General features: G+C 41.8%; 1 protein-coding gene and 1 pseudogene across 4 annotated transcripts in view; one reads left to right on the top strand and one right to left on the bottom strand.

Moving 5' to 3' along the window:
* Nucleotides 1-2,569, bottom strand: part of LOC121300647 (membralin-like) — a 64,548-nt gene extending 61,979 nt beyond the window's left edge. For all 4 annotated transcript variants that reach the window (XM_041229285.1, XM_041229282.1, XM_041229283.1 and 1 more), the window contains exon 1: nt 1,739-2,569. In XM_041229285.1, the coding sequence (XP_041085219.1) occupies nt 1,739-1,951 (213 nt within the window). In that variant the 5' untranslated portion in view covers nt 1,952-2,569. The remainder of the gene's footprint in view (nt 1-1,738) is intronic.
* Nucleotides 2,570-4,999: 2,430 nt separating this feature from the next.
* LOC121300457 lies at nt 5,000-12,081 on the top strand (annotated as a pseudogene).
* Nucleotides 12,082-14,128: the final 2,047 nt, after the last annotated feature.

The raw sequence follows: 14,128 nt of genomic DNA, 5'->3' as shown, positions 1-14,128 counted from the left end.
TATTTGGTGATCTTTCTGTAAATTATTGTTTTTTCCCCCTCAACTCGATCGTGAAAACTCATGGTTTGGGCATTTTCATATAACAAGCAGGGAGTATGCCAAGAGAGTAGGATGGTCTGCAGATCAAAAACAGCAAGACTTCAGAAGGAAAATGGATGTTCCTTGCTCATGGCTTTCACCTACATCCCTACACCTTGGTACAGATTCCCAGGCTTACAATTTATCTTTACAGTGTGATATTAATGACTTTACAGCGTAACACACACGGGCCAAACTGCTGCCCTTATCAAACTGTGATAAACCAGGAGAGGCTGAACTCAAACCTGATTCAAACATTCTTAAGAAATGTACTGCTGCTGCAAAGACAACGAACAGGTGTTGTGTTCCATTACATACAAGTTCCTAGCAGTCACTCATCACACTATAGCCACACAACCACTGAGTACAAGGTGGGTTTTGGGTTTGCTAGATCCCCATTATCTACATCCAAAAAATGTGTGGCAGGAACATGGGTGCCTACCAACAGACTACACTATACCACCATTGTAGAAATGTGCCAGGCTCAGACTGGAATTACAGAGCCTATTTACATTATTGTGATTTATAATGTAATCAGTGTTCAATCAGTCAGTTCACAGATATGCCATTGCACCTGGAGTAAAGATCTTGATAAAGCAGGTCTCTTGCATCACAAGGGGTGTTGTCAGTCTGTGTGCGCAATGGCTTGCTTCCTCGTGACATCAACAGGAATTCCAAGCACATCATAATGAAATGCCGCACCAATGAATAATTTGCAAGCTTCTTTGATGGGTTTTCTATAGTATGCAGGTCAATCTGCTATGCAAATGATTAAATAACAGGACCCCACAGTGACATAAGATGCCAACTAGATCACTCTCTCTCCCATGGTACAGTAAATGCCCATCAAGTTACCCTGGTACTTTTAGAGCACCTTGGATATCAGAATTTAACACGATGTGCCTCTTATACAAGTGCTGTGTGCATAGTGCCCTTAACATTACATTTAAATTCCTACCTACATATTTACCTCACAAACTGCTATCAATCGCTGAGGGCAATTCCTAGTCTCTCCAGTAATACAACTTGATTCAAGGGAGACTGTCACCAGAATTTAATTTTTTCTCAACTCTAGCTGTTCACATTGCATGACCATCTCCTGGTGGCTGTATGACTGAATGGGTTTATCAATTGTCGGCTGCGTTGCCCATCTTATGATGTCTGCCACAATGCTGATTTCATCTATTTTTATGAAACTCCCTATAGGCACTGAAGAGTTAGTGTAATGTAGTCTGTGTCCTCTCATTTCAATTGGCTGGGCGTACAGAATAAATGAAATGATCTTTTACATCACAGTACCTATCCTCCTCCTCCCCCCATTTGACGTGCTTTTGCTAATCACGTGTATCAAGAAGAATGTGGGTCCTTTAATAACAGTATCTCCCTCTCCCATACACATGCCAGGGAAGCAGTGCGCTTCACTTGCTGTAAGTCAGACAGCTACAACAACATGGGACACACACACACAGAGAGAGCAGTTTAAGCCATTCCAATTTTACTGTACCCTTAATAAACCTCAACATCTTAGGTGCGGCTTATGCGTTGTATACTAAAATGATCCAATGACATCCCTCGAATCCAACTCCTAACACCAGAACATTGCATGCCCTGCAACGCACTATGGATGTCAATGTATATTATCTAATCCACGCAGCCTTACCTTAAGTAGGACAAAGAACTCGAAGATTCTTCGGAAAGACGGAGGGAACAGTCTGGCATATGTAACTGCCATTTTAAAGAAGAGGGCGTGGAAAAGCCGGTCGCGGACGTTGATCAGCGGGTTCTGGTTGATATTGGGGTTCCTCATTCTGTTTCCCCCGCCGGCGTTGTTATTCAAAGGGTTGTTATTTGCATTTGCCTGGTTCTCCGACATCTTCTTGGTATCGTTAAAGCGCAACAGTTTAAACTTAAATTAACTTTAATAAAAACAGATATAATATCAATAAAATATCTGGCTTGGTTTCTGTGCTATAAAATAATATTTAGAACGGCTGCTATGCTACTACCTATGTGACTGACTCACACAATATCTATTTGGGTTTATAAATTAAATCCGCCGTAACAGAATTGTTCGAACAGGCACTGAACAATAATTTAAGACGAACAGAAAACATCAACGGGGGATTTCTGAAGAATATGTTCTTCTTCTCTACGTCCCCTAAACAATCGAGTTACCGTGGCCTACGAATACAAATGTGTTTACATCCTTTCCTAATTCAGCCTGTCAATATGAACCTGTTGGTTAAACACACTTCCATATTTCCAAAGAAGTCCGTTATTTTCAGACAGGTTAGTTGTTTTTTTTTTTTCTCCCTATTTGCGATTTTTCAAAGCAGTAATGTTCCATGCCCTAGTGACTCTCTTTCGCTGTACAGGCTGCCGACCTGTCCCAGGAGAGCCACAAGCTTGTCAGGTGTTCACAGTTTCTCTCTCCTGATCGTTGTTTTTGCTGCTGCCATTTTCTCCAGCCTCTTCTCTCTGCCAACGACACTCGCGGGGACAAGAGTCGCCACAGGCGGAGTCGACCGGTAGAGGAGTTAAGTGGAGACAGCGGCGACTGCAGGTCAGACGGAGATACTACAGAATGCAATATTTAAAAAAATCGATAACTGCTTCATTAAAAACAGAACATATCAGCTTTCAAAAAAGAAACAGCAAACAAAACCATATTAAGTTAAAAGTACGTTGCAAGAATAAAAACACACTAATACCGACTGGACCACAGTGTCTGGGGAAATGTAGGACATTATAATGAAACTCTTTCAGGATCATTTTGAATATTAAGTCGCTCTAACGTCACAAACAGAAATGTGATAAACCCTGATAACTCCAACACAATGGAAGTACACAACACTTCATGTATGTAATGGTGACTGATTGCAAACCCTGTTTAGTTTGCTCTGTGATTTGTTATGCTTTTACCATGTCTCTAATTAAGCTTTTAAAATGTTTAGTAAGTTATAGCATATACTGGCTACTGGCTTAATACTGGCTTACTGTTGTTGAACCTAGTTGATGTAACCTGCAAACTAAAGGGACGTGTGTTCCAATGCTATTGCCATCAGTATATTATAGTAGTTAATTTTAAACTTCAACATTTTTGTTTCCCCCTGACAGGTTTGGTTTCAAAGTTCACCAATATGTTATTGAAGCTCGGGATATTTAAGGCCACTTTGTCCATTAATGGCATAATACTGTAGCGTGCACGGGGGAAGGCAGCAGCAGGGCTATTAGGTGACGTAATCACACGAAGCCATAAGCCCCATATACGCTCCTTGCAAGGTGTCACTTTTGGGATGATTTTCTCAGTGTTTGAAATCTATTTCACTGTTGCCCAGGAATCACCAATGAAATATATAACTAATAAGAAAAATTAACTCGTGATTACAATTTCTTCATCAGCGCATGCGCAGAGATCTAATTCTAGTGCTGTGTGAAAAGTTCAGCGATTGCAGCCATCACCACAGAGCTCAGCTGTAATATAGCAAAATACTATACTTACTACGTGGTATTAACAGTTATATTTTGCAGTACAAATCAAAATGTACTTTGTCTAAAGTAGGCTACTGTAAATGTATTTATAATATTACCATAATTAAAAGTGATGTAAATACATTATACAATTCCAGAATTCATATTACATAAACTCTTCAATACAGTTTAATTAAATACATAAATACATAAATAAATAAAACTGTAATCATTAATAAGGCCTTTTTTTCTTTCTTTTTTTACGCCACTTCTACCTACAGTCTAATATTCCTGACGGTTTTTTTTTTTGTGTGTGTGTGTGTGTGGATAAGGTCCCGAAACTATGAGATATGCCTACAAAAATATCTTGTTATAAAATCAAGTTACTGTCTTCTTTGAATAAATTATTTACTGAAATTAAGTTACTGTCTCATTTGACTAAATTATTTACTGTTTGTGATCACCACCATATCTAAAATATATTTCATTTTATTTGAAATTAACTAAAAAAAACACAGGCATATTGCTAGTCTGGTTAGTAAGGACTGGGATCTTTTTGGTGTTGTTGTGCCTGCTGTGTTCAATGGTGTTTTTATTCTTGTCCGATTGTTATAATTTTAATATAATGAATGTTAAATACGTGCAGTACGACATCTCCGCGTTATCTTAAAAAGGTGACTTGTGACGAAGCCGAGCACCTCTCAGTATTTTTGGCAGTAAAAAAAGTCACCTACTTTAGTTACTGTAAATATCGGTAGTTTTTTTAATGCTCAGATACCTACTTTTCTTGCATTTTATGTTACAAAATGTTGTTTTATTGATCAGTCGTTTAAACTGCAAATTTTATACAATGAAAAAATGCAACTGAGTAAAATTAGTATTTTGAAATTAACCTTTTGTTTTTTTCAGTCAAAATGTTGAATGAATATTTACCATCTAGTATTGCAGTTTTGAATGTTTTACAAACATTTTTTCCAAAATATTTGATCAAACAAAGCAATTTAACGTCTATTTCTAACACAAAAAAGAAAAAAAAAAAGTAAAGGCCAAATACATATCGGATTATTCGTCTCCTTTCTTTCGCACCAGGCTTTGGACACGATTTGGCAATGTAATGCAGTGAGCTTTAAATAAACAAATGAGCCCACCGGGACTCGTTTCTGCTCAGAAGATGGACGTCGCTTAAGTCTGCGAGTGGGAAAAGAGACCGAAAAGCACCACTTCCCCTCCATCCCACTCGTGTGTGCCTGGTCCTGCAGGAACCTCGTTGCCTTCACCACCGACCTCAAAAACGAGGAGGAGAAAGGCGAGGAAAACGGATATTTGTATCGTTGTATTATTTAGGCCCTACATCTGGTAAATGCTATCAATGTAGGGATTGGACTACCTGCATGTTAGGCAAGGCAATCAAAACTAGCGCTTCCTACTGTCATTCCTTTGCTTTTCAGACATGACTCGTAGGATCCACATCATTGATACCGAGCACCTCTGGGATATCTACTCCATCAGTTCAGGACACAATGAGGTCATCATGTGCCTGGAATGGGACCAGTCCGGTAAGGGTCAGAGGGGCAGCCAGCATGTAGTGTACAGAATCAAGATGTATTCTTCTCTTCATTTAGCCAACAGCTGGTGTAAATCAGTAGATCCTATAAAATAACTCACACCTGTGAGGGAGGGAGGTGTGTGCGGCGGTTAGTGGGAGGAGTAGTGGTAGTGTTGTTTGGTTAGTTTTTAGGTTCTTGTGTGTTGTTTTGTGTAGTTTGTCTGGCTGTAGGGGGGGTGGGTGGTGAGGTGGGTGTGAGGAGTAGGGGGGTGGGAGAGGGTGGGATGGGTTAGGGTGTGGAGGGGGGGAGGTGGAGTGGGAGATGGAGGTGGGGGGCATCACAGGATATTTTCATCCATAGAGTGGTCTTCAATAAGACTCTCATTGCAGAGCAGTTTGAACCAATTTAGGTTTTACAGTAGTTTCTGACACAGATAGGTGTAACGTATAGGCTAGATCAGCCAACGCGTCACCATAGAAGTGAGAGCCAGCACCGTCTAGCATTCTGCCAGTCCGGACCAAGTTTTCTTTTAATTTGCTGAAGTACACTGCTGTGCACAAGGTGGTGCTGGAGCTCACTAATATAAAGGCACGGGCTGGTCTAGGCTGCATTAGAAATGGATACTGTATGGCAGGCAACTAGAAATGAAAAGCTCCAGAACTTAAAGTCGAAGCATCTTAACACAGATTTATAAAAGAAAAAGAAAAAAAATGCAGTAGCATTTAGCATTAAAAACACACACACACACACACACTATGAAAATGTCATTTGAAGCTAATACACCACTCGCTCGATATATCGCGGGTTTCGGGGTCCGATATAAATCCACTTTAGAAAAACAAATAGGCTAACAAATACTGTACAACCACTACCTCGTTTTATCGGGGGCATCAGGGTCCAATATAAATACTCTACACAACTAGCGTTTTAAACATTTTTGTATAAAAAGCAGCGTGCCATTTTAATTTGTATTGCCTAGGGTAACTGCTTCTCATTAACTTCAGTCTCCAATTAATTTTATGAGTCTTCCTCTCCTTTTTCAAATGCACAAACCCGCTGCATTGAAAGAATCCATTGCCAACATAGTTGGTTTGTTGCTAGGGAGCTGATGTCACTGCTGTGTTACTTTTGCTAGGGCATTGCTGCCACACGTGAACACCTTTTGGCTAAAATTAAAACCGCTTCAGCAAGTAGATATTTAATTTGCTTGGTGTTATTGTGCAATACGTGTGTATATGATAACAGTACAATATTAATGCTTTATTTTGATTATTCTGTATATCTTTGTTTGTGATGTGCAGTATGAAATAAAACGAACTAATTCTAAGCGAAATTGCCTATGTATATTGCAGCTAAGGCATGCGCAGTTAGACTGTAAAAATGGGGAGCCAACTTCAGGGCCGTGATATATTCGAATCCCCAGTATAGAGGGGTGATATAACGAGGGGTGGGTATATCACTCCCACTGCAGTACAAACTGTTTGGCAGTCTTATTCCTTACTTGCATATTTCAGCCACTACCAAGAGGTGGCAGATTTCCAAGATTTGTGAGTCAGACTGTGTTTGCTGGGTTTCATGCTCGCGGCTGCTCTCTGCTGACGCGGACGGGCAGATTAAATGCTGGTAGATGGCAGAGCATCTGGTGAATGGCTGGGAGAGTTCCCTGGGGAGTGCTGTGGAGGGAGACCCCATCGTCGCCCTGTCCTGGCTGCACAACGGGGTCAAACTGGCCCTGCATGTCGAGAAGGTAGGGCAAGGAAGATACAAGGACTGTCACCCAAAGTACACAGAAATTGGTACCTGGCTGATAACGATGGAAACTTTTACCCCTTGTCAAAACTATGTGAATGTAGATGTTAGCTGTAGGCTGATGTGGCTGATGGCTTTTCTGATTAGTTCCAGACTTTCCCATTATGTTTTAAACATGTTTAATCCTAACATTTAAATGTTTAGGAAGTTGTTTCTCAACCTGCCTCAGAAACTTAAAAGTGTGATGGTAAGTGGGAAACAGCAACGATGTTGGCTGCCTCTTGTGAAAGTGTCCTTGTACCCCAGTCAGGCTCATCGAATTTCAGGGAGAAGTTTTCGCGGGTGAAGTTCTTTCCATCTCTGACTCTGTTTGGAGGGAAGCCAATGGAGGGCTGGATGGCGGTGACAGTGAGCGGGCTGTTGTCCAGCTGACTGGCAGCGAGAGCCTGTGCCGACTGCGGGGCCGCGAGGTGCTGGCAGACATCGCCTTCACGGGAGGGGGAACATCGTGGTGGTGGCCACCGACGGCAGCAGCTCCTCCCCGGTGCAGTTCTACAAGGTGTGCGTGGGGGTGGTGAACGAGAAGTGCCACACTGACACTGAGCTCCTGCCCTCTCTTTTCATGCGCTGCACCACAGACCCGGCATGCAAGGACAAGTACCCCTCAGTCACACACCTCAAATTCCTCACGAGGGAGAACTCGGAGCAGGTACTGGCAAAATGATTTTATTGTAATACAATACTTATCAATTAAAGAATACTTGAATATCCGTTCACGTTTTGAAAGCCACTTCATTCCTGGATACAGTGCTGTAAACTTCCAGGATGTGCTGGCTTTCCAGTTCTGTTTTATCTAAAGTAATTTGTGATTAATTTTGTAACTTTGTGCTCTGTACTGAAGTATACATCCCCTGTGTAACCTGTGTTGCCTTCTGTGTGTGTGTGTGTGAGTTCAGTTAAGTGTCTATGGAAAAGACTTGATTAAATATTAAATCAATTACTTTGCTACTGCTGCAGATGACAATGGTTTAACATCGGCCTATCCAGCTGGCAGTTCACTGAGCTACCCAATATGATTTAGAGGTAAAGTGTTCCATTTAGTGCTCAAAGTGAAAAGACCACAAGGGCGAGCCATAGTCTTTGGTAGAAGAAAATGCAGCAAAACTGATGCTGTGTTTAAACATGAAACACACTGAAGCGCTGTCTTAGTGCAGCTTGGTTAAACCATGTTTCTTTTTTTTTTTTAAATGTCTTTGCAGCTATTCAGTCAGATTTTTAGTTTTAGTAAACTGAAACATATCGTATCTTAAGTCTTTCTTTTTTCCGTCAGTATGTTTAGTACTTGTAAATCATTGAATCTCTAAATGGTTCCCATCTCAATGAGGGGCTGTGTGTGCTGTCAGGTCTGTGCCGTGTCTGATGGATGTGTGGCGTGTGCTTTGCGCTCGCAGGGCTGGCCCTGGCGTTTCACGATGGCAGTATTCACATCGTGCACTGCCTGTCTCTGCAGACCGTGGGTGTGTTCTAGAAACTCTTCATTGTTAAAACAGTGCTCACCATTTAGTAAGCAATACAGATTATCCTGAGATATTTTTAAATAATTAGAGAAACATTTTATTTTTGTACATTTTCTTAATATTTGTTGTTGTCGGCATTCGTTCTGAGTTGGATTATTGTCATTTTCTCTGAATCTGCCTTTACCTGGCTCTGAGCTGCTTTGAGCTGCTCTGGAGAATCCTGTGCTGGCATAGAACAGCTTTCCTCATTCATTTCAAATCATGTGCCAATGTAACATATCCACTCTACTAGCTTGGTTCACATGATTTGAGTGGAAATGCAAAGGCCAGGTAAAGACAGATTTAGTGAAAAATAAAAATAACTCCATACGGGAGCAACAGAACCAGACCCGATCAGAATGATTGCAAACACCATAATAAAGGAAAAAAACAATGACAATAAGATTTTAACTTGCGCTTTATAAACTGTAGTGTAATAACAGGTAATCCCGACGCACCTTCCTCTTCTGCAGTAGACTTCCTGTTAACAGTAGCTTGATCTACCTGCTGTTGTCTTTCAGCTGCACGTGCTGCGTTTCTCACGTTCCATGGGCCACACTGTGGGCATGAACGCCTCACTGCGCCACCTGCTGTTCCTGCTGGAGTGAGTACTGCATGGTGACCGGCTATGACTGGTGGGATATCTTGCTACACGTGCAGCCTGGCATGGTGCATAACCTGGTGGACAAGCTTCACGAGGAGTACATGCACCAGAACCAGGCCCTGCAGCAGGTGAGGGCCCAGGCAGAGAGGGGCTGAGCTGAGATAATGAGTAGAGATGCTTACTAATGCATGATATATTTTGTTGCGATAGAGGTGTGTTTCTAGTGATTCATGATAAACGCACTGCAAAGCTACTTGCAGACCACCAACTGGATCTTGAATTGCTCTCAGCTGTAGCTGGTCACAAGTTGTATTCGAAGATGTGTTTATTAGTCTACAAATCCTGTGTTGAAATAATGCTTTACACTTCAATGCAAAGCAGATATCAGATGAGGTGTCAGATGATGACAGTGCATTCCAGTCTGTGCTGGGAAAAGGGGATCCCAATTGTACACAACACATACCTGCTGTATTGCTCACCCTCCTTGCAGTTTCAATACTGTGTGTGATCCCTAAGCACTAATACTGCCCAGGCATCAATTCTGCCTGATAGATGTCAGTGAGCCTGTACACATCTCCTGAATATTTCTCGCTTAAATATCAAGTAGCTTCTTTTTACTGTTACATTAACTTTTTATCATGTTAAAAATCATTCTTATTGAAATGACACAAGAACAGCTTTAGTTTTCTTTATATTTTATTTTATAACTAGTCTAAGCTGCTCCTCAGTTCTAGTTGTCTGGCATAGAAATTGTAACACAGGGTTGATTAGCCAAAGGGTCTTAATAGAGGAAGCGTCTTCTAAAATGTGCAACTTTGGAACAATTTTGTTTTTGTTTTTTTTTTGCTTACAGTACACTGCTGTGCTTCCTTATACCTGCATTTGAATAGAGTTACCTTTTTCTTCACCACAAGAGTGCTCTGCAGTTTTGAGCTGAGATATTTTCCTACACCTGTATACAGGTCTGCATTGTTGAAAGCTTCTATAGGGTCCACCCTGGTGAATCGCAGTGTTACATATTCCTTGTATAAAATCGCATGGATACACAGAGGTGCTGTGAAAAGGCTGGTTTGACTGTCCTGTTTGTGTCATGCTTGTGCCCAGGTCCTGTTGACGTGGATTGTAGCTATGAGGTGTCTCTGTGTAAGCTGTCGAGTGCCACCGTGGAGCAGGCCTGTGATTACCACGCCAAGCTCCTGCTCATAGCAATCGGCTCCACACTCAAATCACTGCTAAGACCTCACATGCTCAACACCCCTGATAAGAGCCCTGGAGACAGACTGGCTGAGATCTGCATGAAGAACACTGACACAGGTAACTGGGGCTGTGCAGCCTCTTCTACCAGCACAGAAACACTGAACGATTCAAACCTTTAATGTCTGCCTTAGTCACAAATTTGTAGAATTTGTAAACAGTTTTAAATTTTGTTAACGAAAAATACAAATCTGAAATTTTAAATTGCGGTATCTTTATATAATATATAATATATTCCTGTACAGACCAGTGTGTGGAAATGACACTGCTTCTATCTGTCATTGGGAACAAGCTAAAAGTGATCTAAAATCAATTCTGACAGTTTAACTTGATCCAAATGGAAGATAGAAACAAGGAATAAAAAATAATTTGAAATAACGACAAAGTCAGATATTATTAACAGTGCTTTAAATACTAATTCAAACATGCTTTTTATTGAACTAGGGATACAACGGTTATGATTTTCCCCAAACTGAACGATACTGACAAAAGATAAAACCAAACCAAACCCTCATTTTTGTAGGGAGCTGATCGTGAACTTTTCTGCACCCTGGTGGTTTGTCACACCCCCCCTTCTCTCTCTCTCAGATAACAAGAAGGTGATGATCAATCTGAAGATGGAGGAGTTTGTGCCGATCACCTCCACCCTGCAGTCTCTGCAACTGCTCATCCAGTGGGTGGGAGACTTGGTGCTCTACCTGCTGGCCAGCCTCCCTAACCAGGTGAGGGGGCAGAGCTCTGTGTCCCCTGGTCAGTGTGCTCACTGTCTCTGTGTCCCCTGGTCAGTGTGCTTACTGTCTCTGTGTCCACTGGTCAGTGTGCTCACTGTCTCTGTGTCCCCTAGTCGGTATGCTCACTGTCTCTCTGTCCCCTGGTCAGTGTGCTCACTGTCTCTGTGTCCCCTGGTCAGTGTGCTTACTGTCTCTGTGTCCACTGGTCGGTGTGCTCACTGTCTCTGTGTCCCCTAGTCGGTATGCTCACTGTCTCTCTGTCCCCTGGTCAGTGTGCCCACTGTCTCTGTGTCCCCTGGTCAGTGTGCTCACTGTCTCTGTGTCCCCTGGTCGGTATGCTCACTGTCTCTGTGTTCCCTGGTCAGTGTGCTCACTGTCTCTGTGTCCCCTGGTCGGTATGCTCACTGTCTCTGTGTTCCCTGGTCAGTGTGCTCACTGTCTCTGTGTCCCCTGGTCGGTGTGCTCACTGTCTCTGTGTCCCCTGGTCAGTGTGCTCACTGTCTCTGTGTCCCCTGGTCGGTATGCTCACTGTCTCTGTGTCCCCTGGTCAGTGTGCTCACTGTCTCTGTGTTCCCTGGTCAGTGTGCTCACTGTCTCTGTGTTCCCTGGTCGGTATGCTCACTGTCTCTGTGTTCCCTGGTCAGTGTGCTCACTGTCTCTGTGTCCCCTGGTCGGTGTGCTCACTGTCTCTGTGTCCCCTGGTCGGTGTGCTCACTGTCTCTGTGTCCCTTGACTGGTGTGCTCACTGTCTCTGTGTTCCTTGATCACTGTCTTTGTGTCCGTGTGGCCGACTGTGCGTAGCGGCGGAGTAAATCAAGAGAGTCCAGTCCAGTTTCTGTGCCTGGGTTTTTACTTCCCAGGTCAGGGAAAGCACACTCAACAAAATAACAATAATAATAATAATAATAATAATAATAATAATAATAATAATAATAATAATAAACAATAAGGAAGCCGGGATACACAACGATGTGTAACCCGACCACACAGAGTGTAACGGGGTTGCAGTCCCAAACAATAGCAAAACAAACGAAAGCAATCCGTCTTTCTCCTTGTAGTCCAAGTCACGGAAAAACAACGCGCTCCCGTGAACCCAGCACTTCCGGGTAGTCACTCCTCCGTCGTACTTTCCGGAGTGTCCCGCTAGTGCTGTAGAATTTTGAAAAGGAGATAGGTTAGCAGGACTGCAATAAAACGACCTGTCTTTCTTTTATTTCTCTTATTTCTTTCGTTCGTTCGTTCGTTCTTTCTTTCTCTATCTCTCTCTCTGTACCTTACCAGAACATAAGAACATAAGAACATAAGAAAGTTTACAAACGAGAGGAGGCCATTCGGCCCATCTTGCTCATTTGGTTGTTAGTAGCTTATTGATCCCAAAATCTCATCAAGCAGCTTCTTGAAGGATCCCAGGGTGTCAGCTTCAACAACATTACTGGGGAGTTGATTCCAGACCCTCACAATTCTCTATGTAAAAAATTGCCTCCTATTTTCTGTTCTGAATGCCCCTTTGTCTTATCTCCATTTGTGACCCCTGGTCCTTGTTTCTTTTTTCAGGCTGAAAAGGTCCCTTGGGTCGACACTGTCAATACCTTTTAGAATTTTGAATGCTTGAATTAGGTCGCCACGTAGTCTTCTTTGTTCAAGACTGAACAGATTCAATTCTTTTAGCCTGTCTGCATATGACATGCCTTTTAAGCCCGGAATAATTCTGGTCGCTCTTCTTTGCACTCTTTCTAGAGCAGCAATATCTTTTTTATAGCGAGGTGACCAGAACTGCACACAATATTCAAGATGAGGTCTTACTAGTGCACTGTACAGTTTTAACATTACTTCCCTTGATTTAAATTCAACACTTTTCACAATGTATCCGAGCATCTTGTTAGCCTTTTTTATAGCTTCCCCACATTGTCTAGATGAAGACATTTCTGAGTCAACAAAAACTCCTAGGTCTTTTTCATAGATTCCGTCTCCAATTTCAGTATCTCCCATATGATATTTATAATGTACATTTTTATTTCCTGCGTGCAATACCTTACACTTTTCTCTATTAAATGTCATTTGCCATGTGTCTGCCCAGTTCTGAATCTTGTCTAGATCATTTTGAATGACCTTTGCTGCTGCAACAGTGTTTGCCACTCCTCCTACTTTTGTGTCGTCTGCAAATTTAACAAGTTTGCTTACTATACCAGAATCTAAATCATTAATGTAGATTAGGAATAGCAGAGGACCTAATACTGATCCCTGTGGTACACCGCTGGTTACCACACTCCATTCTGAGGTTTTTCCTCTAATCAGTACTTTCTGTTTTCGACATGTTAACCACTCCCTAATCCATGTACATGTGTTTCCTTGAATCCCAACTGCGTTCAGTTTGAGAATTAATCTTTTGTGCGGGACTTTGTCAAAAGCTTTCTGGAAATCTAAATAAACCATGTCATATGCTTTGCAATTATCCATTATCGATGTTGCATCCTCAAAAAAATCAAGCAAGTTAGTTAGACACGATCTCCCTTTCCTAAAACCATGTTGACTGTCTCCCAGGACCCTGTTACCATATAGGTAATTTTCCATTTTGGATCTTATTATAGTTTCCATAAGTTTGCATATAATAGAAGTCAGGCTTACTGGTCTGTAGTTACCTGGTTCAGTTTTGTTTCCCTTTTTGTGGATCGGTATTACGTTTGCAATTTTCCAGTCTGTCGGTACCACCCCTGTGTCAAGAGACTGCTGCATGATCTTGGTTAGCGGTTTGTAAATTACTTCTTTCATTTCTTTGAGTACTACTGGGAGGATCTCATCCGGCCCAGGGGATTTGTTTATTTTAAGAGCTCCTAGTCCCTTTAACACTTCTGCCTCAGTTATGCTAAAGTTATTTAAAACTGGATAGGAACTGGATGACATGTGGGGCATGTTGTCAGTATCTTCCTTTGTAAAAACTTGTGAAAAGTAATCATTTAATATATTTGCTATTTTTTTTCTTCATCTACGATTTTGCCATTTGTATCTCTTAAACATTTAATCTCCTCTTTGAATGTTCGCTTGCTGTTGTAATATTGGAAAAACATTTTGGAATTGGTTTTAGCTCCCTTAGCAATGTTCATTTCTATTTCTCTCTTGGCCTTTCTAACTTCCTTTTTG

This window comes from Polyodon spathula, chromosome 26, assembly GCF_017654505.1.
Source record: "Polyodon spathula isolate WHYD16114869_AA chromosome 26, ASM1765450v1, whole genome shotgun sequence".
Taxonomy (NCBI): Eukaryota; Metazoa; Chordata; class Actinopteri; order Acipenseriformes; family Polyodontidae; genus Polyodon; species Polyodon spathula.
This window is presented reverse-complemented; position numbering and strand designations above follow the sequence as displayed.